Genomic DNA, 27,159 nt, shown 5'->3' with positions numbered 1-27,159 from the left:
CTGCACAAGAACTCCCAAGTCTCTTTGCATCTCAGATTTTTGAATCTTGTCCGATTTAGAAAGCAGTCTATGTTTTTATTTCTTCTACCAAAGTGCATGACCATACACTTCCTGACTTTGTGTTCCATCTGCCACTTCTTTGCCCATTCTCCTAACCTGTCTAAATCCTTCTATAGCCTCTCTGCTTCTTCAACACTACCTGCCCCTCCACCCATCTTTGTATCACCCACAAACTTGGCCACAAAGTCATCATTTGCGCCATCCAAGTCATTGACATATAACGTAAAGAGGAGCAGTCCCAGCACAGACCCCAGTGGAACACCACTAGTCACTGGCAGCCAGCCAGAAAAGGCTCCTTTATTCTCACTCTTTGCCTCCTTCCAAATAGCTAATGCTGTATTTGTGCTAGTATCTTTTCTGTAATACCATGAGCTTTTTACTTCTTAAGCGGCCTCATGTGTAGCACCTTGTCAAATACCTTCTGAAAAGCCAAGTATACTGCATCCACCAATTCTCCTTTTGTCTGTCCTGCTTGATATTTCTTCAAAGAATTCCAACAGATTTTTCAGGCAAGATTTCCCTTAAGGAAACCATGCTGACTGTGGTCTATTTTACCATGTGCCTCCAAATACACCAGAACCACATCCTTAACAATTAACTCCAACATCTTCTCAACCACTGAGATCTAACTGGTCTATAATTTCCTTTCTTCTGCCTCTTTCCCTTCTTGAAGAGTGGAGTGACATTTGCAATTTTCCATTCCTCTGGAACCATGTCAGAATCTAGTGATTCTTGAAAGATCATTACTAATGCCTCCACAATCTCTTCAGTCACCTCTTTCAGAACTCTGAGGTGTACACAATCTGGTCCAGGTGACTTACCTATCTTCAGAACTTTCAGTATCCCAAGAACCTTCTCCCTGGTTTCTGAGGACTCCTTTGGTCAGAATTGACCATGAATACTGTGTCCTAGCTGCCTAGATATGCAAGCCTGGGTGGTACGATATGGAGAGCAAGCTGTTGCCCAGGTAGCAAGCTCCCCCTTTCCAAGTATCTGATGGACCCAAAAGAACGACAGAGACCGATACAGTTCAGTACCAGCAGCGTTGCAGGAATTCCCAGTCAGCATTGAAGTCAATGTAGGACTGCCTTAGGGAATCCAGCTCTGGATTTTTCACTCAGGGTTCACTCCTAATGCCTTCCCCATGAGTGGGTATAGCTGCAAGGCAGTGGAGGTTTGAGATCAGAGTTTTCCTTCTCCTAGATGAGCTGCCAATGAAGACTGATGAGCCCCATCTGCCTGAAGCAACTGGTTTTAAGGCGCCAGTAAGCTGCCTTTGTCCCTCCTACTACCAGTAGAAACGGGTTCTTCCGGGCTTAGTAGCTAAGCTACACGTGAAGATCAGGATCTGGGCTTGGTTATCAGAAGCTATTTGAGATGCACACCATTGGGAGCATTTAATAGGCCGTGGGAGCTTGTCCCCATTCCCACACCCAGCTATAACAAACTTAAGGAACCTAGTAATGGCAACTTTACGTACTTCTGCCCTCTGACCCTGTCAAACTTCCAGCATACTGCTAGTGGTCTTCTATTGTGAAAACTGATGCAAAGTGCATACTTAGTTCATCTAGCATTTCCTTGTTCCCAATTAAAACCTCTCCAGCATAATTTTCCAGAAGACCGATATCTACTTTTACCTCTCTTTTACACTTCGTGAATCTGAAGAATCTTCTGGTATCCTCATTAATATTATTGGCTAGCTTACCTTCATGTTCCATCTTTTCCTTCTTTATGACTTTCTTCGTTGTCTTCAGTTGGTTTTTAAAAGCTTCCTAATCCTCTAACTTCCTACAGATTCATTATACGCCCTCCCTTTGGCTTTTATGTTGGCTTTGACTTTTCTTGTTGGACATAGCTGCATCAGCCTACCTTTATAATGCTTCTTCTTTGGGATGTATCTATCCCATGCCTTCCGAATTGCTTCCAGAACTTCCAGCTATTGCAGCTCTGCTGTCATTCCTGCTAGTGTTCTTTTCCAATCAATTCTGGCCAACTCCTCTCTCATGCCTCTGTAATTCCTTTTACTCCACTGTAATACTGATGTATTTGACTTCAGCTTCTCCTTCTCAAGATGCAGGGTGAATTGTTTCATGTTATGATCACTGGCTGCTAAGGGTTCCTTTACCTTAAGCTCTCAAAATTAATTCAAATTCATTGCACAACCCCCAATCCAGATTAGCTGATCCCTTAGTGGGCTCAACCATGAGCTGCGCTAAAAACCCATTTTGTAGGCACTCTAGAAATCCCCCCTCTTGGAATCCTGCACCAACTGATTTTCTCAATCTACCTGTATATTGAAATTCCCCTATGACTATCGTACCTTTGGCATGCACTTGGTATCTCCCATTGTAATTTGTAGACCAAATCTTTACTGTTGTTGGGAAGGTCTGTATATAACTCTGATCAGGGTCTTTTTACCCTTTCAGTTCCTTAGCTCTACCCACAACTACCCTTCCGACTCTATGTCACCTCTTTCTCATGATATGATTTCATATTTTACCAACAGAGCCACGCCACCCCCTCTGCCTATCTTTGACACAATGTGCATCTTTGGATATTAAGCTCCCAGCTTTAACCTTCTTTCAGCTACAATTCAGGAATACTCACAGCATCATAAATGCCATTCTGTAACTGTGCCACAACTTTGTCTACCTTATTCCGTATACTGAGTGCACTCAAATATAATACCTTTAATTCTGTGTTCACCCTTTTCAATTTTGTCCACCTTTTACATTGCAGATCATCCTTTTCATTGCAATTTTGCCCTATCATCAACCCCTCCTTGCTGGCAGTTGCACTTTAGACTGCCTCTTTTGGTAAACCAACTGTCTCATCCTCAGCACTACTATACCACTCTGGTTCACAACCCCTCCCCCCACCAAATTAATTTAAACCCTCCTGAACAGCTCCAGCAAATCTGTCCACAAGGATATTGGTCCACCTCTGGTTCAGGTGTAGCCCTTCCCTTTTGTACCTTCCCCGAAAGAGAACGCAATGATCCAGAACCCCTGCACGAATTCCTCAGCCACGTACTCATCTGCCAAATCATACTATTCTTATCCTCATTGGAGCATGGCACAGGCCGAAATCCAGAGATTACTACCCTAAGGGATGGGAACCAGACTGCCAGATCAGAGAGTGGAGTGCTTGTGGGGAGAGATATTGTTAAGTCTACATAGAAAGTAAAGTATCAGAAGGTTAAGCATAGAGGAACTAATGTTATGAGTTGTGTATATTTCAATGCAAGAAATATTGTAGGAAGGGTGGATGAGCTTAGGGCATGAATCAGCATGTGGAACTATGACATTGCAGCCAACGGTGAGAAATGGTTGCATAAAGGGCAGGACTGGCAGCCCAGTTTTCCAGGATTTAGGGTAAGGGGGATTAAAGAGGGAGGGATGACATTACTAGTTAGGGAAAATATCATGGCAGTGCTCATTCAGGACAGACTGGAGAGCTCATCTAGTGAGGCTTTATGGGTAGAACTGAGGAATAAGAAATGGATGACCATGTTCATGGGATGATATTGTGGACCACCAAACAGTCCGTGGCATTTAGAGGAACAAATTTGTAGAGAGATCGCAGACTGTTGTAAGAAACACAAGGTTGTGATAGTAGGTAATTTTAAATTCCCACATATGGACTGGGTTTCCCATACAGTAAAAGGGCTGGGTGGGATAGAGTTTGTCAAATGTGTTCAGGAAAGTTTCCTTAAACAGTACATAGTGATCCCAACTTGAGAGAGTGTGATACTAAATCTCCTATTTCAGAATGACACAAGGTAGATGACCCAGTTTGGGTAGGGGAATGTTTTGTATCTACTGATCATAATGTCATTAGTTTCAAGATAATTATTGAGCAGAATAGGTCTGGTCCTTGGGTTGAGATTCTAAATTGGAGGAAGTCCAATTTTGATGGTAACAGAAAGGATCTTATATGTGAATTGGGATAGTTTGTTTTCTGGCAAAGGTGTATTTGATACATTGAAGGCTTTCAAAAGTGAAGTGTTGACAGTACAAAATTTGTATGTTCCTATCGAAATAAAAGGTAAGGGTAAAAGTTTTAGGGAATCTTAGTTTTTGAAAGATATCGAGGCCCTGCTTAATTAGAAAGTAGGAGATGCATAGCAGATGTAGGTAGGAAGGATCAACTGAGATACTTGAGTATAAGAAATGCAAGAGAACACTTGAGAAGGAAATCGAGGTGCATGACAAGATAGCCCGAAGCCAGCATGGTTTCATGAAGGGAAGATCCTGTCTCACCAACCTATTGGAATTTTTTGAGGTAATCTCGAATAAGATTGACAAGGGAGAGGCTGTGGATGTTGTGTATTTGGATTTTCAAAAGGCCTTCGATAAGGTGCCGCATATGAGGCTGCTTAATAAGATGAGAGCCCATGGAATTATAGGAAAGATATTGAAATGGGTGGAGCATTGGCCGATAGGCAGAAAGCAAAGGGTGGGAATAAAGGGATCCTATTCTGATTGCTTGCCGGTTACTAGTGGTGTTCCACAGGGGTCAGTGTTGGGGCCGCTCCTTTTTACGATGTATATCGATGTTTGGATTATGGATTAAATGGTTTTGTGGCTAAATTTGCAGATGACACCAAGATAGGTGGAGGAGCAGGAAATGTTGAAGAAACGGAAAGGTTGCAGAGAGACTTAGTCAGTTTAGGAGAGTGGGCAAAGAAATGGCAGATGAGATACAACGTTGACAAATGTACGGTTATACATTTTGGAAGAAGAAATAATCAGGCAGATTATTATTTAGATAGGGAGAAAATTCAAAAATCGGAAGTTCAAAGGGACTTGGAAGTCCTCGTGCAGGATACCCTAAAGGATAACCACCAAGTTGGATGGGCGGTAAGGAAAGCGAATGCTATGTTGGCATTCATTTCAAGAGGAATGGTGTATAAGAGTAAGGAGGTGTTGATGAGGCTCTATGGGGCATTAGTGAGACCTCATTTGGAATACTGCGTGCAGTTTTGGGCCCCCTATCTTAGAAAGGATGTACTGATGTTGGAGAGAGTTCAGAGAAGACTTACGAGGATGATTCCTGGAATGCAGGGGCTAACATACGAGGAGCGTTTGTCGGCTCTTGGACTGTATTCATTAGAGTATAGAAGAATGAGAGGGGATCTCATAGAAACATTTCGAATGTTGAAAGGGTTGGACAGAGTAGATGTGGAAAGGTTGTTTCCCTTGGTGGGTGAGTCCAGGACAAGAGACCATAGTCTTAGAATTAGAGGGTACCCAGTTAAAACAGAGATGAGGAGAAATTTTTTAGCCAGAGGGTCGTGGATTTGTGGAATTTATTGCCACATACAGCTGTGGAGGCCTGATCATTGAGGGTGTTTGAGGAGGAGATTGACAGGTATCTAATTAGTCAGGGTATCAAGGGATATGGGGAAAAAGCTGGAAATTGGAACTAGATGGGTGAATAGTTTAGCTCATGGGGGGGAGCTGTGGAGCAGACTCGATGGGCCGAATGGCCTACTTCTGCTCCTTTGTCTTGCCTTGTGAGGAGGGCTAAATGAAGGCATGAGGTTGCTCTAGCTGACAAGGTGAAGAAAAATCCAAAGGGCTTCTGTAGATATATTAAGAGCAAAAGCATAGCAAGGGACAAAATTCTTCCTCTGGAAGATCAGAGTGGTCATCTATGCATGGAGCCGAAGGAGATGTGGCAGATCTTAAATGGATTTTTTTTTGCATCTGTATTTGCTTGGGGACAGACACAGTGTCTATAGAAGTGAGGCAAAGCAACAATGAACATCCTTAGCCACTGGTGAGGTTCTGGAGAATTGGAGGACAGGTAATGTTGTTCCGTTGTTTAAGAAAGGCTGTAAGAATAAGCCAGGAGACAATAGGTTATGAGCCTGACATCAGTCATGGGAAAGTTATTGAAAGGTATTCTAAGGGAGCAGATATATGAGTATTTGGATAGACAGACTAATGAGGTGTAGTCAACATGGCTTTTTCAGGGTAGGTCATATCTATCCTAACATAGAGATTTCTGAGGAGATTAGCAGGAAAGTTGATGAAGGCAAGACAGTGGATGGTGTCGACATAGAGTTTAGCAAGGCCTTTGACAAGGTCCCGGAGGGGAGGTTAATGAAGAAGGTTCAGTCGTTTGGCATTCAAGATCAGGTAGTAAATTGCATTAGACATTGGCTTCACAGGAGAAGCCAGAGAATGGCAGTTGATGGCTGCTTCTCTGACTGGAGACCTGTGATTAGTGGTGTGCCACAGAGATCGGGGCTGGGTCCATTGTTGTTTGTCATCTATATCAATTATCTGGATGATAATGTAAATAGGATCAGCAAATTAGCAGATGACACCAAGACTGGGGGTATAGTGAACGGTGAGGAAGGCTGTCAAAGCTTGCAGTGGGATCTGAACCAGCTGGGAAAATGGGTTGAAAGATAGCTGATGGAATTTAGTGCAGTTATGTGTGAGGTGTTGCAGTTTGGGAGGTCAAACCAGAGCAGGACTTATCTGGTGTCTGGTAGGACACCAAGGAATGTAGTAGAACAGAAGGATCTGGGAATACAGATCCATAATTCCTGGAAAGTGGCATCACAAGTAGATAGGGTTGTAAGGAAAGCTTTTGGCATGTTGAGCTTCATAAATCAAAGTATTGAGTACCAGAGTTTGGATGTTACATTGAAATTGTTTTTAAGACTTTATTGATCCTAATTTGGAACATTGTAAACAGATTTGGTCACCTACCTACAGGAAAGATGTAAATAAGATTGAAGGGGTGTGTAGAAAATTTACAAGGATGTTGCCAAGTCTTGAGGACCTGAATTATAGGGGAAGGTTGAATAGGTTAGGGCTTTATTTCTTAGACCTTAGGAGAATTAAAGGAGATTTGATAGAGGTATACAAAATTATGAGGGTTATAGAGAGGGTAAATGCTGGAAGGCTTTTTCCACTGAAGTTAGGTGAAACTACAGCTAGAGGTCATGTGTTAAGGGTGAAAGGGGAGCATGAAGGGGAACTTCTTCACAGAGAGTGTTGACAACGTGGAAGAGCTGCCAGCGGAAGTAGTGGATGTGGGTTCGATTTCAACATTTTAGAGCAATTTGGATAGGTACATCATTGGGAGGTGTAAGGAGTGCTATGTTCTGGTTGCAGATTGATGCGCCTTGGCAGATTAATAGTTCAGCATGGATTAGATGTGCCAAAGGGCCTGTTTCTATGTGGAAGTGTTCTATGATTCTATGACTAATCAGCCAGGAAAGCCCAGATGACACATCCTTTTAATCCTCCGAAGTGTGGCTGCCTGTGCTGTTTGCAATAAATTAATAAATATTTGCATAATCTTATAATTTACATGGATTCCTCTAAAATCTTTTTGTCCTGAAATGTCTCAACATCTGCAGAATGTAGTTGAGGTCAAAGTTTGTTTGAAATATTGACCACTTTGAACAGCTGCATATCATCAGTAAGTGGTACACCACAAGAGTTGAAAGACTTCACATATGCCATACTGTCAAGATTGAGGGCTAGCAATTCAAGCCACTGAGGTTCACAATATTTCAGCAATGGGAAATCTCCCATAACACTCCAGATTCATCTTAACCATCGTGCTAATTGTCCATTTCAAGTAACTCTATGAGTTATGACTAATGAACTTACAGTGTTAAAAGTGCAATGCTTCATTCAAATTGAAACAATTGGATATCCTTTTCATATTGTCATGCTTCTCTGCACAAGCAATCACTTTTCACAAATTCTCTCTCGGCTATTCCTGTCACTTTCAATCACCCATATAAAGAGATGCTCTCAGAGTGTGAGCAACATGTAGCAAAGTTTTAATCTCAATCGTGCCACCTCACTCTAATCACTGCTTCTATTCAGAGACCATTCCTTAGAGGTGTATGTGACATGCATTATTAGAGCTGAACAAAAAGAGTATGATCTGTGAGCAACACACACAAAATGCTGGAGGAATTCAGTAGGTCATGTAGTATCTATGGAAATGAATAAACAGTCAACGTTTCGGGACAAGATCCTTCATTGGGACTGGAAGTAAAGGGGGACGAAGCCAGAAAAGGAAGGGAGAAGATTATGCAAGTATTCTTTAATTTATTGCAAACAGTACAGGCAACTAAAAAAGCTCTAAGAAGGGAAAAGATGAAATATGAGGGCAAACTAGCCAATAGTATAAAGTAGGATACTGAAAGTTTCTTTCATCATATAAAGAGTAAAGCGGAGGTGAGTTGATATTGGACCACTGTAAAATGATGCAGGTGAGATAGTAAAGGGGAACAAAGAAAAGGCAAATGAACTTAATGGGTACTTTGCATCAGACTTCACTGTGGAAACCACTAGCAGTCCATGAGTTCAGGGAGCAAAAGTGAGTGTCATTGTTATTACAAAGGCAAAACTGCTGAGCAAACTCAAAGGTCTTATGGCGGGTCAGTCACCACAGTCCTGAGAGAGGTTGCTGAAGAGATAATAGATGCATTTGGTCATGATGTTTCAAGAATCACTTGATTCTGGCATGGTCCTGAAGGAATGGAAAATTTTAAGTGTCACTCCACTCTTTAAGAAGGGAGGAAGACAAAAGAGAGCAAATTAGAGGCCAGTTAGCCTAACCACAGTGGCTGGGAGTGTTGGAGTCTATTATTAAGGATGAGGTTTCGGGGTACTTGGAGACTAATCACAAAATAAGTGAAAGTCAGCATTGTTTCTTTAAAGGATCTTGGGGTCTGAGTACTTAAATCCCTCAAAGTTGCCATGCAAGTTGGTAGTGTGGTTAGGAAGATTTTTTGGTATGTTGGTCTTTGCTTCTTAGGAGACTGAGTTCAAGAGCCACAGTGTAAAATCTGGTCTGTTAAAAACCCTGGTGTGTTCAGTTCTGCTCACCACTTTACAAGTAGGATGTGGAAGCTTTCAGGAAAGCGCAGATACTGTCTGGATTAGAGAACATGCCTTATGAGGAAGGGTTGATTGAGCTAGAGCCTTTCTCCTTGGAGCAAAAGAGGATGAGAGCAGACTTGATAGATGTATATATACAATGATAAGAGGCATTGATGGAACAGACAGACAGAACCTTTTCCCCAGGGTGGTGATGGGTAATACAAGAGGACAGTTTTAAGGTAATTGGAAGATTGTATAGGAGCAATGTTAGAGGTAGGATTTTTACAGAGTGACAAGTACATAGAATGCTCTGCCAAAGGTGATGGTAGAGGCAGATAAATCAGGGACATCTAAGAGACTTTGAACCTACACACCAAATGATATTTCAGGGGATTAGATAGTAAATGATACAACAAACTGTTGGCATCCTAAACACTCCACCATTGTTTCAACTTCCCGACCTGAAGATGAGGGACACAAATTCACAGGTTTCTGGCCCTCACACTTCTATTTGGGATGAACACTCTGTGAAATCTGAGTAGGCCACCATTTATTGTAAACATTTGTATGAATTGATGGGAGGATATGTCAATATTTCTGCAGAAGAGATAAATTTGACAGCATTCTTTGGTTGCTGAAGGGATAATGCAGGAGAGATAGCTGCTGAGGTACTGATCTCATTGTTTGTGTAAAACTGTAGGCTCCTTATGGGTCACATCTGTTATGGTTTGTAACTCCAGAGGTTAACCAAAAGAAAAACATGAGAGACTGGGAACACATGTCTATGTCGTTTTCCTTCAGTGAGGCGCTCAAGTGTGATGTGGTGGTGTAATGGTGTATACCAGTCATGTAATTTCACATATAACCCGTAATGAATTTTGTAAACCAACATAAAATGCTTGATCAAACAATATATTTACGTTACTCAAATATTACTGAAATATAAAATACACCACACTCGTCCTTGTTTAGCTATAAACTCCAACCTAGTAATGAGGCTATCTCATCTCAAATATGTAACATATTGCTCTCCAATCATCTACATATACAGTACGGTGCAAAAGTCTTTTTTTGTTGTGTGCCGTCGAATATACTTTGAACTTTGATATGTTTGAGTTTTCTAAATCTATCCCTGAACACATCATCTAGTACTTTTCTTAATTCACTTTCAGTTGACTCTATTTCGGGGATGGGGCATGCAGAAGGTGAATGGATCTCCAATCAAGTTGTAGTTGTCTCAGCCAGTCATGGCCCCATAATGCTGTTTCTCCTGTTTTTACCACATATAAGCCCAGTCCAGCTTGTTGGTTGTTGTACTGCACTGTTACAAATACCATTCCCACAAGAGTTTTCTTTTCTTCAGTATGAGTTCTTAGTTGTATATCTTTCGGCTTCAGTTCAGTATCTTTGAAATGCTGTTCAAACTCGTTTTGTGGAATGACTGATACAGCCGAACCAGTGTCTAATTTCATTTTAATTCTATTCACTTCTGGTACACGTCATATTACTTGTCTATTATTAGTTTTCACATTGTAAATCTCAAGGTTATCTAGTCCTGTGCCATTCCTAGATTTCTCATCAATAGCATACTGATTAGTGCTCTTCCTGAAACTAAAACATGACTTTTATTCTTTTCTCTTCCCTCTGCAGTTAATTTAATTTCGTTAGCCTGACATGCTCTTTGTATGTGTCTTAATTTCTTGCATTTTTTGCAAGTTTCAGCTTTAGTCCTGCATTGGTCTGGTGTACGTGAGCAATTTTATTCATGCTCACTTTCATTCCTGACTGTACTTCAGTTGTGCCTCTGTCTGCTGTTTCCATTGAAACAGTGATTTCATCTGTTCTTTTAAATGTGAGTTGTGCTTCAATTAGGATTCATTTTTGAATGCTTTCTTGTAATATTCCAGAAATTAAATAATCTCTCAGTGCATCATTAAACCCATCGCTGAATTTACAATTCTCAGATAATTTCTTAAATTCAGCTGTGTGAGCTGAAATGGACTCCCCTTCCTTTTGATTCTGCTTATGAAACCTGAAGTGTTCTGCAATCAACAATGGATTTGGTTCAAGATGTCCCTGCATTGCTTTCCACAAAATCAGCAAAGCTCTTTTTAACTGGTTGGAGTAGTTAAACTTCTAAGCAAGCTACATGCTCTTCCACCAATTGCACTCAGCGAAACTGGCACTCATTTAATATCAGCTATTTTATTTTCTTTAAAATATTGCTCAATTCATTCTGTATACATCAACCAGTTATCTATTATGCAATCAGATGTGTCTATCTTTCTGGTGTAGTCAGCCACTTTTGCTTGCCTTTAAAAAATTATTATTATCACCCGATACTCACAGTTTATGAACCCATGAATTTCGTCCATTTTCTGTTTTTTTAACTTGATCTCTCAATGATGTATGCCATTCATGTACGTTTACATATAACCTGTAATAAATTATGTAAACAACAAATGCTTTATCAAACAATATATTTACAATATTACTCAAGTATTACTGAAATATTGAAAACACTACAACATCCGTGTCCAGTGAAAGCAGCAGTCAGCTTGCGAGTGGAATTTCAAAGATTTCAAAGGTACATTTAGTGTCAGAGAAACGTATACAATATACATACTGAATTTTTTTTTTTTTGCAATCATCCACGAATACAGAGGAGTGCCCTAAAGAATGAATGACAGTTAAATGTTAGAACCCCAAAGCCCCCTCTAGCTCCCCATCCCACACGTAAGCAGCAACAAAGCAACAATCCCCCCTCCCCCACCAGCAAAAAAGACATCGTTCCCCCCCCCCACCGAGTACTCACACATGTAGCAAAGCATCAATAAAGACACAGACTTGCAGTACCCCAAAGACTACTCGTTCACCTGGTAATTCAACATACCACAGGATCTCTCTCTCTCAAATAAGGGAAGAAGTGATGTGTCTGTTTCACAGTGAGAAGAGAGACATAACAAACAACTTGCTGATTTACAATGTTAAAAGTCCATTGTGTTGCTTTCTCTGAGCTCTGTGAGCAAAGAACTTGGGTCTCTAGGCATACCGCTAGAGATCTTCCGTCTCCCACAACACACTGATTTCCTGCAGGAGCACTGACCTCGAGTCTGCCCATCTCCAGAGCCACGAAATCCCGAAAATCCGAAGGCGAACTAATCTTCTAGGTCATGTCCTTGAGATAACGAATAACCGCTAGTCCTGAGACTCCGAAAGCAGAACCGAAGTCAGCATGTAAGTCCAGGTCAGGGTCTTTAAAAGAACCCTGAAAGGGAAAAATAGAGATATTAAAGATAGAAATAGAGCTGCTTCTGAAGATGCAAGCAGAGGAGTCACTGTTAGGGGCCATTTTTTCTTAAGCTCCAGCCAAGTTGTCCTCCTCACAAGTAGCATCCGTCTGTTCATTGAGGACATCAATATTCTTGGTGGCACTTTACTGTTTCTTCACAGCTTCAATTGTGTCAGTGAGCAGATCACTTGTTGGACTGTGGTTAGATTGCTCAGTGGGAGCAAGCATTCATGTGGCTTCCATATGTGCTTCAACACCAGCTATGCCCCAAATGGGGAGGCACAAAGCAGGAGGCATTGTGGACTGAAGAAGCTGGGAGAAAATACACCAGTTTCAATGAAGATTCATTTGTTGAAATGGTGAGGAATGTTGAGTTCCTGGATCAACATCTTGGAGGGTCTATCCTGACCCAAAAAAGCAAGGGAGCCATGCTGGCATTTCCACTTCTTAAGGAGTTTGAGAAGATTTTGTATATCATCATGGATTTTTGCATATTTACTGTATGTAGTTATACAATGGAAAGCATTCTGACTGATTGCATCATATCTTGATGAAATCAGCTTTTATGTTAATATATGCAGATAAGCCTCTGGATTATTTTTGTATGTGCTCTATGCTACTAGTCTGGTAACTTATGTCCACTATGCCACATATGCACAATGTCTGCTTGACTTCATTTTTATTTTTGTTTATGTACCAGAATGTTCAATGCAGAAAACATTGCTTAAATTGACAGTTTCATTCATAACCCTGTTTTATCATATACTGAAATTTGTAACAGCTGGAAAATAGAAGCCGCCAAGTTTGCTGAGATTCTCTGCAGTTAATATTACTTGGAAGCACATTAAATCATACCTGTGACAGTGTAATATGTTTTAAATTAACTACTGGTAGCAGTGGTGTAATGCTGGCATGCATTTTACAGAAAAAAAACACTTGAATAATTTTATGCAATGTTGGAAAGATGAAAATATTTCAATATTTAAATATGTGGAATTTGACATCGATTTCGCATTTGAGTAAGTTTTCCTCAAAAACTAGAAATTGTAACTAGGAATGGTATCCAGCACTATGTCTCTCTCGCGCATGTTGATCATGTCCCTCCTTCTGCTTTTCCTGCTTTCTCTTCACTTTTGCCTTCATATCTGGGCACAGCAGATCCAATCTTGACTTGGGCCTACCGCCCATCAGCATCACTGCTGGAGTGCGGGCAGTCATAGTCTGTGGTGTGAGGCGGTATTTAAACAGGAAACATGAAAGCCGAATGCTAGGAGAACCCCCTTTCATCTGCTTCAGGCCTTCCTTCACTGTCTGAACAGCCCGCTCAGCCAATCCATTTGAGGCTGGGTGGAAAGGGGCCGTCCGAATGTGATGAATGCCATTCTGCTGCATGAACTCACTGAACAGCTCACTGGTGAATGTCAGGCCATTATCAGTGACCAAAGTGTCAAGCAACCCGTGGACTGCAAGCACTTGCCTGAGTTTATCTATGGTTGAGGGGGCTGTGATGTTGCTCATGATGTGAGCTTCGTTCCATTTAGCATGCTCATCTACCACTACAAGAAATATCTGCCCCATAAAAGGGCCAGCAAAGTCCAAATGTAGCCTAGATCGGGGGTGATCTGGCCACTCCCATGGATGCAAAGGAGCTGGTGGTGGCATATTCTGATTAGTCTGACATTGCGTGCATGATTGTACCTTGTTCTCCAGATCCTGATCCATTCCTGGCCACCAGACGAAAGATCTTGCAAGGTTTTTCATCCGAGACCTCCCTGGATGAGTCCCATGGATTTCCTCCACAATCTGTGAACGGCCAGAGGGAGGCACAATGACCCTCGCATCCCCCCCCCCCCAGAAAATGCAGCCATCCTGCAGAATCAGTTCTATCTTGTGTTTGGCATAAGGCCTCAGTTCCTCTCCTTCCACGACACTGGGCCAACCTTGTAAAAGAAAAGTCTTGACTTGGGACAGGACTGGGTCCCTCTCTGTCCACTGCTTAATCTGGGTCACCTTTACAGGCATCTGTGACAGCCTCTCCAATGAAAACACAGTCTCTGGAGGCACATATGTAGTAACAGGTGACTCAGGTAAAGGTAGCCGACTCAGTGCCTCGGCGTTTGCATTATTCCCACCTGCTCTGTACACTATAGTATACTGGTAGGCTGACAATGTAAGAGCCCAATGCCGTATCCTGGCTGAGGCTAGCGGTGTGATGCATCTAGTCTCACTGAACAGGCTCATCAGTGGTTTATGGTCCGTATAAATTGTAAACACACATCCATAAAGGTACTGATGAAAAAGTTTGACCACAAAAACAATGGCCAGACCTTCTTTGTCTAGCTGTGAATATCCCTTCTCAGCAGCTGTCGGGGTATGTGAAGCAAAACCAATAGGCTCTCTGAACAGTCCTCCATTACATGTGAGAGACCTGCCCTGACTCCACAGGATGAGGCATCGCATGCAAGGGTGAGCTCCTTGTTTGGGTCATAGTGAACAAGCAGCTTTGCTGAGTGGAGGAGTTTGTTCACTTCCTTGAAAACTTTCTCCTGTTCCTCACCCCAGTGCCACTTAGTGCCATTGTGAAGCAGCTTATACAGTGGGGTCCAAACCCCTGAGAGATCAGGGAGAAACTTGCCATAATAATTCACCATGCCCAGAAATGATCCGAGTTCCGTGACGGTCTTGGGGCTTGGGGCCACCTTAATACCTCGCACTTTGTCCTCCACAGGGCAAAGCCCCTCAGCTGTGATCTTGTATCCCAGGTAAGTCACACTCGATGCCAGGAACACACATTTGCTGTATTTCAATCACAGCCCTGTGTCTGAGAGCCTCTTCAGCACCCATTCTAAGTTAGCCAGATGCTCCACCTCCGTAGCCTCTGTGATCAAAATATCATCAAGGTACACTGCTTCGTGTGGAATCCCCTGCAGCAAAGTGTCCATTGTCCTTTGGAAAATGGCAGGGCTGGATGCCACTCCAAACGCCAAGCGATTGTACTTGAATAATCCATTGTGTGTATTAATTGTGATGTACTCCTTTGAATCCTCATCGAGCAGCAGCTGTTGGTAGGCGTGGCTCATGTCCAGCTTTGTGAACAGCTTACCCCGACAGGGTCGCAAACAGGTCATCCACCCGTGGCAATGGGTACTCCTCCAGCCTAGAGACCTGATTCACCGTAAGTTTATAATCCCCACATATCCTCACCGTTTTGTCTGCCTTCAAAACTGGAACAATGGGAGCTGCCCACCTTGAAAACTGGACAGGCTCAATAATGCCCAGCCTCTGTAAACGTTCCAGCTCCTCCTCGACTTTGCCTTTCATGGCATTGGGCACCGACCTGGGCTTTAAAAAACGTGATGTGGCCTCAGGGTCGACATGGAGTTTCACTGTCCCTGAAAAAGTCACTATACCACTGCAGAATGTCCTCCGTCATGTGTGCATACTTATTTCATGCCAGTTGAGCCGGATCTTGTGAAGCCAATCGCGGCCCAAAAGACTGGGCTCCCTGCCCTTAGCTATCACCAGCCTGGCTTCAGCCTTCTGACCCCCGGCTGAAATGTCCACATATAACACCCCTAAATGAGGTATGGGCTGCCCCGTATAGGCCCTAAGTTTGAGCTTTGATGGTCTGATGGGAGGCAGGTTGGACCCCCAGGTCCTCCTGTTGGCCTCCTCACTAATAACTGAAGCAGTAGCCCCTGAATCAATCTCAAACTTAATGTCCTTTCCCCTGACAGTGACTGTGGCACGATACGGTTCAGGTGGTTCCTCATCTGTTTCCACTGCAAACATGTTGTTGGCACATGCTGCCTCTTCATTTCCTTCTTCTAGGTGGTGTGTGGCTGCCTGAGCCTGTTGAGCTTTCCCCTGCCCAGGCTTAATCTTACCCTTTGAACTTCTGCACTTTCTAGCTAAGTGTCCCTTTTTGCTACAAGCATGGCAGACAGTGTCTTTACATCTGCAATCATTTGCATAGTGTGTCCCTCCACACCGGAAACATTCCACCCACTTTGCCTGTTTACCAATCTCCCTCCTGACTTGGTGCACTGCCGCCGACTGTGACCCCCCATGTCCTTTCTGGATATCCTTGACATTATGAGCAGCCATCTCCATGCCTTGGGAAATCTCTCGGGCTTTCTTGAAAGTCAATGGTGGGGTTTCCCCTAACTGGCGACTTGTATAATGTCAATATTAATGCCGCATACCAATCTATCACGGAGCATGTCATCCAACACTGCTCCGAAATCACAATGCTCTGACAGCTGCCGAAGCTCGGCCACAAAATTGGTCACAGACTGACCTGGCTTCATAAAACAGCTGTGAAATTTAAACCGTTGGACTATCACTGAAGGTTTCGGATTGTAGTGGTTCCCCACGAGCTTGACCAGTTGGTCGTATGGAATGTCCCTCGGTTTCCGCGGTGTGGCTAAATTCCTTACCAGCTTGTAAGTCTTCACCCCACACACACAGGAGAACAGAGCATTTTTTTAGCCTCCTCAGTCATTCCATTAGCACAGAAAAAGTGTCCCAACTTTTCCTCATACTCCGGCCAGTCCTCGGTTCCGTCCACAAATTCACTGATAGTCCCAAACGTAGCCATCTGGGCGTAAGGCTCCTTAACGGCACTGCTGCTCCTGTTCGAAACGTACCGACATGTTCACTTCATTGCCAAAAATATGTGGTAACTTCTTCTACTTTGGAAAGGACCACTCGACAATTTCATGCCCAAAAGAACGATTTTATCCAGAACCTATATATTTATATATATATACACACAGAACGGGAGTAAACCCCTACCCCCATTATCCTAATTTAGTATTAACTTACTTTTAATAATGTTCACATTACAACAACTACCCTCTGCTTTCTTCCTTTAAGCCAATCTTTTATCCAAACAGCCAAGGTTCCACTGATCCCATGCCTCATGACTTTCTGGATGAGTCTCTCATGAGGGACCTTGTCAAATGCCTTGCTAAAATCCTTGTAGACCACATTACCCTCATCAATTTCTTTTGTTACCTCTTCAAAAAACTTAATTAGGCTCGTGAGGCACGACCTTCCCTTCACAAAGCCATGTTGACTATCCTTGAGTAGACTGTACTTCTCCAAGTGCTCATAGATCCTATTCTTAAGAATCCTTTCCAGTAGTTTGCAAACCATCGACGTAAGACTCACTGGTCTATAGTTACCAGGATTCTCCCTATTATCTTTTTTAAACAAGGGAACTACATTTGCCGTTCTCCAATCCTCCGGCACCTCCCCTGCAGCCGAAGAGGATTCAAAGATCATAACTACTGCTCCAGCGATCTCTTCTCTCACTTCCCACAGCAACCTGGGGTATATCACGTCCGGTCCTGGGGACTTATCAATCTTGATGTTTTTAAGAAGATCCAACTCTTCTTCTTCCTTAATCTTCACATTGTCCAGCACACAGGCCTGTTCTATTTCGATCTCACACTGATCAAGGTCCTTTTCACTTGTGAATACTGAAGCAAAGTATTCATTTAGGACCTGCCCAACCTCCTCTGCCTCCAGGCACATGTTGCCTTCTTCCACTGGAAGAGAATCAATATCAAATCAACAAAATCAGCACCAGCATCCTCTGCCAGGTCAACATCTCCAACACTGGGGTCTTCATCCTACACATTCAGCTCTTTTGGGCAGACGATATTACATCACACCAGACTCCTGAAACAGGCATTCTACTTCCAACTCTGTCACAGAAAGTCATTGCTGGGTTTATAGAAGAAAAGATTTAAGGATGGTGTCAAGACCTCAGAAGAGTGAAGCACAGGAACGGGCCCTTTGGCCCATAATGCTGCACCGAACCAATTAAATTAGTCATCAAGTGGACAACTAAACTGATCCCCTGTTCATGCACAATTTCAATATCCTTCCATTTTCATCACATTCATGAGATTATCTACACATCTCTAATGTTTCTGCCTCTACCACCACACCAGGCAACACATTTCAGGCATGCACCTCTCTCTGTGTAAAAAAAAACTTGCCCTCACACACCTACATGTACCTGAGCATGCAGCTGGAAGACAGATGGGAGTGAAGTTGTTACAAGAAGGCCCAGAGTTGCCTCTACTTCCTGAGGAGACTGAGGTCCTGTGGCGTATGCAAGCCTCTCTTCCATAGGTTCTACCAGTCTGTTGTCACCAGTAAAATCTTCTATGCGGTGGTGTGCTGGGGCAGTGGCATCAACACGGGTGATGCCAACAGGCTCAATAAACTGATCAGAAAGGCTGGCTCTGTCATAGGAGTCAAACTGGACATACTGGAGTCGATGGTAGAACAAAGAACCCGACAGAAAATCCTGGCAATTGTGAACACCCTCACCCTTGGCATGTCACCTTGGCCGAACAGAGGAGCACTTTTCGTAATGGACTATGACAACTGTGCTGCTCTAAAGAGTGCTATATGAGGTCACTCTTACCCTTGGCCATTAGGCTCTATAATGAGTCAATCTATAGCTGGGGAAGTGATGACTCCCTCCTGTTAGATTGTATAAGGCAACTTTTTTTTTTATTCTTTCTTTCTTCTCTTCCCAAGTTTATGTATCTGTGCACTTGTAATGCTACGGTGACATTGTAATTTTCTTTGGAATCAATAAAGTATCTATCAATTTATCTTTAAAATTACCCTTCAATTTCAACTTTATTGTCATCTGCCGTACATATATACAACCAAATGAAACAACGATCCTCTGGACCATGGTGCACCTACACAACATATATCACATACAGCTCTTCAACCAAAATAACATACTTTAAATAAATTAATAAAATATAATTCAAAATGCATGTTGTAAAGCACAGCACAGGTAAACAATAAACAGCTTGCTGTCTCGTGATGAGACGTCAGTGACAGGGTATTCATTAGTCTCACAGCCTGAGGGAAGAAGCTGTTACCAGGCTGGAAGTCCTAGTCCTGATGCTTCTGTACCTCTTTCCTGATGGTAGCGAGTCAAATAGATTATGGGATGGGTGGAAGGGATCCTCAACAATGCCTTGGGCCCTTCATCTGCCACACTCTCTGTAAACGCAGCAAATAGAGGGGAGGGAGACCCCAGTGATCCTCTTGGTGGTTTTTGTCCTCTGTAGGCTCTTGTAGTTCAATGCCTTGCAGCTTCTGTACAACACAATGATGCAGTCAGACAGACACTCTCGATGGTGGTCCACTGGAAAGGTGTTAGAATAGGAACAGGAAGCTTTGCATACCTCCATCTCCTCAGAATGTATAGACACTGCTGTGCCTTCTTGACTACTGAGGAGGTACTGTGAGTCCAGGTTAAATTATCCGTTATGTGCACACCAAGGAACTTTGTGCTCTTCCCCTTCTCCATGGGAGAACCATTGATGTTCAATTAATAACCTGTCACCTTAAATGCATGCTTTTTGTATCAGATATTTCAACCTGGGGAAAAGATACTCTCTATCCATCTATGCCTCCCATAATCTTAGACATCTCTATCAGATTTTCCCTCTGATATTTGTCTAGGTTAAGCTCCATCTGCCATTTCTCTGCCCATATCTACAACTGCTCTACATCCCGCTGTATTCTTTGCCAGTCATCTATGCTATCCACAACACCACAATCCTGGCATCATCTGCGAACTTACTAACCTGCCCCACCATCTACATTTTCATCCAGGTCATTTATATACATCGCAAATAGCAGAGGTTCCAGTATGGATCCCTGCAGAACACCATCAATCACAGAACTCCAGCTAGAATAAGGCCCTTCAACCATGGCCCTCTGTCTTCTATGAGCAAGCCTTGTTAAAAAAAATACAACATCCCCTGACATATGATGGCTTAGATGGTGCAAGAACATTTAGGGTTACACTGAGAGCTTCTCCAGCCCATGCACTGAGAGAATACAGAAGCCCAGAATAAATGGTGAAAGATCAACCACACCATGTGCTCTAGATTTCATCATTGCTCTCATCAGACACTACAGAACCCAGAGACAGTGGGAAATCAAGTTTACATGTTGAGTAATCAAAATAGGTTAACTAGGCACTTTACAAATAGAGCTGGCTTTCACATATTATAGAATGATTATAGGACCAAGACACTAAATTTAAGGTGTTTGAATTATACAATTTACATTTTTAAAAAATCAACCTTCACTTACGTAGCATGTTTTGTTGCCCAAGATTCTCTATGAGAGTATAATAATGCAAGTCATATTAAAAACACAAGTTATTCATCAGAAGGTTTGGCTAAAGGAGCGTTTTAAAGATGAAGCAGAGAAGTTTAGGAAGGAAATCCCTCATTAGAGACCCACTGTGGCTGAAAGCACTGTTACCATTGATAGAACAAGTAGACAGGGATGAGTTGTTGGCCAACGCTGGAGGAACACTGGTATAATTTTAAGGCTGGAGGAGATCACAAAAATAGAGAAGGGTGGAGTTGCGATGCCTTTTCAGAGGTGCAACCACATTTTCTGTTCTTAACCATTATGGTTGCTTACACTGTTGAAAAGTGGAGACATTATTGTCTGGGAGATGGGAATCTTTACAGGATGAGCAAAATTGAATTATTTGGGATAAAAGAAGGTAATGACAATGAACACAGAACCACAGAACTTGTGAGTTATAAGATTCTATCTCTTTACTGGTACCCAAGGGTGGGACAATTAATTGGTGTACACCCAAAAACACTTGTAGTACAAGTTATGTATGCAACCTGACAATTGAATGGTTGTTTTAAGTGTAAGAGCTGATTTTCTGGAAACCAATCTCAACTCATATTAGTCATACTCTTCCTAACTTTATATTATCAATTTGTCTTCATAATTCATTTTTGAATACTAATAAATATATAAAATTATCTTATATTACAAGTTAGAAATTTTAAGGTAAAAATTAGGTATATTCTGATCACCAGTCATTGTCATTACATGATTCTGTATACAAGCTGCAGCTATTTCTACAAGCTTTGTTAGATAAATCAACAACATGTGGTCAAGAAGCAATCCCTTTCCATATGTGCAGCTGCAAAATGGTTAATAGATTGCTAATGAAAAACAGCCACACTGCCATTTCATAGTCCTGGTTCATATGCTTGTATGCTTTCATTTAACTTACAGTAACCATGACCAGATAAATGTACTAATGGAATCCATCCTGATTGAACCTTGGTTTATATTGGTCATTAGTTCCTGGCACCAGACCAAATTTTATTAAAAGCTACATGATCATTCTTAATTCAGCATGAGTTGCACATGATTCACTTCACTTATTGCAAAATTATTTCCTCTATTACAAGCTGAGATACTTTGACCATTTTCTGAAAGGTGTTATAAACAGCTTGATATTCTGAACCCTGTACTGTTGATTTAAAACAAAGTTCATAAAACTGTTGGTTTTTCACAACTACTAAATTAGTCTTAAGTTATTTGACAAAATAATAGGGAAGGTTGAGCAAGATTCTGCTATAGGTGCATATGTGTATAGGCTTTCAATGTTACTCGATATAATATTACAAAACTAATTAATTTGGAAAATAGACCATGGTTAGTATGAGCAAGTTGGGCCGAATATCCTGTTTCCGTACTGTATAAGTCTGTGACTCAGTGAGTTCAAAGTACATTTATTATCATGGTGTATATGCATTATACGATTTTGAGATTCACTTCCTTACAAGCAGCCGCAAAACAAGGAAGCTTGAAAAGAACCCATTAAATTTTTAAAAAGGACAGTCAACCACCCAATGCGCAGAGAGAAAAAAAAACAAATTGTGCAAGCAATAGGAGCATTAAAGGGATAACAGCATGTTAGATACATAGTTTAAAGAATAGGAGAGGGGCCGACCTTTGCTTAATACTCACACCATTGAGTACAAAAAGCATAATGTGCAAGCTTTGGCAGAGATCAAAAGGACATAATAAGACTGGTAAAATGACAGATATAATTTATTCAGATAGCTGTCAACTGTTGCATGTTGAAAGTGGAAACATGGAGGGTCAGTATTATCATTTTAACAGAGGTGAAGAAGCAGAAGAACCTCATAAGTCAGGAAAGTACAAGACATTTTGTCAGAACAGTGGCAGAGGGAAAAGGATAGGGATAGTTATCTTTGTAAATACATAGACGAAGAAATCTTTATAAATGAGTGGTTAGAAAACCACTCCGTTGGAAGTTTTCCTGGCATTGAAGAATGAGAACTAGTGGCTCTGAGAATGATATTGAGGCTGAGAATTAAATTATTGGAGTTTTGCAGAACTTAGAATTATTCTTTTAATGAGAAGGAAAAGTTATTGAGATTCCAAAAAATTGTGTAAAATTTTTCTACAACTATAGGAAGAAAATAATTGGTAAAAGATTTACAGCTGAAATGCAAAGGGATGTTTTCACCTGGGAGAGTGTTGAGGTAAACAAAACAGAAAATGCTAAATATAGATGAGATTTTCAACTGCAGACAGGAGGAGGAAGACAGATGCTATAATAGAGATGGAAATAAGCAACTTTTGTGCCAAAGTGGATTAAAGTCCTATGTTCAGTTCGCTGTTGCACAGAATGCTAATGCTATATTGAACTGACTCGGCTTGAGTCAGGGAAAGCACCATAGCTGTTGGTGACACATAAAGGGTGTAGTCAGAGTCTGAATATGATGGCTTCAGTCCTTTACCTTTATTTAGCCTTTATCTTTATTTAGATCACACATGAACATGCATTTTAGCAACATGGAAAAGTAGTGGCAATAGATCAGTAGTGTTCTCGTGCAGTGTGTTGAAACTCTGACTAAACACCAAGTTAAACCAGAGCCAATGAAGACAGAGTCGTAGTAAAGTTAACCATTTACTGTTCACTCTTCCACATTAACATCGCATGGTGAAAACTGTTGATAAAAATATACAAACATATAGTGTTTGTTTCATTCTGGAGACCACACGCGCTCTCTTCTTTTAGCGAGTGTCTCCAGCTGCCCCGAATAGGGAGTGAGGGGGTTGCATCAAACCGCCGCTGGGCCCGAGCCCATCCCGCGTTTGAAATTGAAAAGCCGACACGCACGCCACCCAAACCGCCGCTTCCTTAACAGAAACCGCATTAATATTTGTACTTCAAATACATTCTTATGAACTTACGGCATTGCTTCTATAATGTTTCTTTGTGGGTAGAAATGGAGCTCTTCACGATCATGCTGCATGCATGCACCCACCTTCACACCTTCCCGAACCGGAGGTTACCCATAAGATGTGGCGAAACCGGAGGTGACGTCATCACATGTCGCGATATACCATAGATAATGAATTTTCCTTTGCTATACTGTAACTTAACTATCAACCTTTAACTTTAACTAGAAAATAGTTACAAACAAATCATTTAGAGCGTAGACCCAACAAAGTCAAATAAAGGTCTTAAGGGCAACACAAGATCTAGCATTCATGTGCTTCTGAAAACCAGTCGTTTAATTTCAACAGACGGTTGTGGGTGAGGACAGAGTTATATACATTGACATTGTTAGCTATGGTATGGATGTGATTTCCCATGTAAGAAGGAAGCCAATCTACAGAAGCAGCATCATGAATTTGAAATCAGAGCAGAGGCATTTGATGAGTATTGTGAGATCAGGCAGGCCTGAAGATACTAAAAAAATTATGAAGGGCAGTGAGAATGTACGATAATATAAGTCAGTTACAGACAATTTCATTTGAGGTTACTTTGCATTTGTGGAATAACATTTCAGCGGAATCAGAGGGTTGTAGAGAGGGTGTGTACAGGTTTAGAAACCAAAAGTGCAACAAAGGTGTTGGAAGAGGAAAAAGGAGTGATACTCACCAAAGACAAGCATCAAGGAAGGAATTTTTGAAGATCACAACCATAAAAGTGTGGTTGCTTGGAAAAATTAAGCATTTGGATGATAACGATGGGGTAGGAGGGAAAATAATCACATTCATAGTCACAGATGGTGTATTGAGCAAGCTGAATTGATGGTAAAGAAAAAAAGGGTAGGTGATTCCTTGTTTGCCTATCATTTGGTGTGATTTTAGAGCAGTGTGTATTAGATAAATGGAGGTCAGTAGAGGGTGACCTGATAGACCAGATCCATTGTTTGATCATTAAGTCAGATGTGCACTCCACCTCCTAAATGTCAATTGCATGTGAGCAATTGCAGATTGATATCATTCAAGGAACAGCAAATAGCAAGGAACTGAAGAGAATAAGAGATAGTAAAAGTCATGAAGATTTTAACTAGTATGACATTGTTATTGAACACTCAATAGACTTCATTGTAGGGAACTACTGTTTTCTAGATCAGTGGTCCCCAGCCACCAGGCCGCGGACAGGTACTGGGCTGCAAAGCATGTGCTACCAGGCCGCAAGGGAACGATATGAGTCAGCTGCACCTTTCCTCATTCTCTGTCACGCACTTCTAAGCTTGAACATAGGGTTGCCAACTGTCCCGTATTTGCCGGGACATCCTGTATATTGGGCTAAATTGGTTTGTCACATATGGGACTGCCCTTGTCCTGTATTTCCCCCGCTAAGGTAGAGCATTCCTATGGAACCATTTGTAAGCGGAAATGGCGTAAAGCAAAGAAGCAATTGCCATTAATTTATATGAGAAAATTTTGAGCGTTCCCAGACCCAAAAAATAAACTACCAAATCATACCAAGTAACATATAAAACCTAAAATAACATTAACATATAGTAAAAGCAGGAATGATATGATAAATACACAGCCTATATAAAGTAGAAATAATGTACGTACAGTGTAGTTTCACTTAACAGAATCAGGAAGATTAAACCAAAACCGACTTGTAGAAAAAAATCAGCATGTACACGCATGCACACGTCACACATGCACACACAGGTGCCCTGCCCAGGCTTCATGGTCACAGTAGTCTTTCTCAGGGTAAACACAAGTGTCCCGTATTTGACTGCTACTTTTGTCCCTTATTTGGGAGTGAGAAAGTTGGCAACCCTCACTGTAAAAGACGTGTTGAGGTGAGTTTAACCCTACTTGAACACCACCCCGCCACCTCCGGTCAGCCAGTCGGCAAGAATATTGTCAATATTAAACCGGTCTGCGGTGTAAAAAAGGTTGGGGACCCCTGTTCTAAATTATATTTTCCATTATTGTCTCAATAGACAGACGCTAGTTAAAATGCTAAAGTAAATTTGTAATGCTGGGTGAAAAAGTTTTTCCATTCAAAAGTAACAAATAGAAGCTTTTTCAAAAAAAAATTAACCCTGTTGTTTGTACTGTATATTTTTCGGCTTGGTTACTAATGCATTTCCACTTAATGAGCTGTTCTTAATTCTGAGCCAGCCTTCTGTGTTTTTATATACAGGTTTAACCACTGTTCCACGGAGCACAATTACTTGTGCAAATAAACCCTGCTTCCCAGGAGTTCAGTGTTTTGATCGAAAACCACCTAATGTTGGCTTTCTATGTGGCCGTTGTCCTGTAGGATTCTTTGGCACTGGGAAGACATGCATGAAGATTCCACGATTTGGTGAGTTATATTTTAGCACCAAAAAAGCATGAAACCATGAATGCAGAATAAGTGCAGGCCAGTACGCTTACCAAGATACTGTTTTTGTAATCGAAATACATGTGCTGCAGCTAATTCATTTGGTTATCCTAATCCTAAAACATTGTTACTTTGTTTTTTTAATAAGACAATAAGAAGATGTTCTAGGTTGACCTGATCAACTTGAAACAGTAACTCTTATTTCAATCTCTCTCAGGATGCCACATCACCTCCTGAATCTGGAATTCATTGCCACAGCTGGCTGTGGAGGCCAAGTCATTGGGTACATTTAAAACAAAGTCTAACAGGCTCTTGATTAGTAAGATTGTCAAAAGTTACAGGGAGAAGGCAGGAGAATGGGATTGAGAAGGATAATAAATCAGCCGTGATGGAATGGCAGAGTCAACTTAGTGGGCCGAATAGCTTAATTCTGCTTCAGATCTATTTCAGCATTTTCACTTTTTAATCAAAATTCCAATATATAAAATGTTTTCCTTTCTAACCAGGAATATGTTATTTGTTTAATGTATCAGATTATCATAATCAAGAAATCTGAGTATATTTTGAATAGGCTAGATTTCACTACAGTGGAACTCTCCAAAAGTAATTAGCTATCAAAGTTTCCTATTTTTTAAGTTAATAAATATTAAAATTAAATCAGGATCTGGTCTGATCCAATATCTAAACACAAATCTATATTTCATTGTTGCCTGATGAAAAGAGTAAACTCCCACTGTTCTTTAAAGGAAATCTGGGAACTATCATTAAGTGGCTGTCTTGTCAGTAATACCCACAACCTTCAGTTAAAAATAGTTAAGAGTTAATGTAGATTAACTGGTACATAGAAAGATATCCAGAGTCTGAACAATCCAGATTCATAAATCCATAATGCAGATAAAGCAATTAGTAATGATACTTTATAACGTAGGCATTTTGAATGAAAATGCCATTGTAAAATCATGACCCTGAAAATCAATGGACCTGTTGAAGATATTTCATAACAAATTGTTTCCAGGTGCTTCCCATCTGCATCTTGAAGTCACACTGTGGTAAATTGATCTATTTTTCTTGTTTCTGTAGGCTACCTATTCTTTTTTCCCTATTGTTATCAATAAAATTTATTGTCATGCAATGATTTACTTCCATTACATTAAAATTAGCTTTGAATGATCTGCTGATGAAAAAGGCTGCTTGAGTTTTTAGTTATTCTAAACTGAGTTCTCTCCAATTAAATACCATTGGGTTAAATAACTGTTTTAGCAGAAAATGATAATGTTTTTAAATAATTGTGGGTGTTGCACCTGTATTTCTGAATTCAACTCCTTAATCAAATCCTGGGCTGAATTGTATTACTTCTGGTGGAATTCCAGCACCAATCACATTTCTGGAGCTACCCCTTTTTCCCTCCTATTTCTCAATGTCATGTCTATAGCTCAAGAAAT

The 27,159-nt window shown here is 41.3% G+C and overlaps 1 protein-coding gene across 4 annotated transcripts in view; it reads left to right on the top strand.

Annotated features, from left to right (window-relative positions):
- The window catches only part of LOC140197950 (von Willebrand factor D and EGF domain-containing protein), a 332,457-nt gene that overhangs the window by 251,162 nt on the left and 54,136 nt on the right, over positions 1–27,159 (top strand). For all 4 annotated transcript variants that reach the window (XM_072258606.1, XM_072258607.1, XM_072258608.1 and 1 more), the window contains one exon: positions 25,535–25,699. In XM_072258606.1, the coding sequence (XP_072114707.1) occupies positions 25,535–25,699 (165 nt within the window). The remainder of the gene's footprint in view (positions 1–25,534; positions 25,700–27,159) is intronic.

This window comes from Mobula birostris, chromosome 5, assembly GCF_030028105.1.
Source record: "Mobula birostris isolate sMobBir1 chromosome 5, sMobBir1.hap1, whole genome shotgun sequence".
Lineage (NCBI taxonomy): Eukaryota > Metazoa > Chordata > Chondrichthyes > Myliobatiformes > Myliobatidae > Mobula > Mobula birostris.
This window is presented reverse-complemented; position numbering and strand designations above follow the sequence as displayed.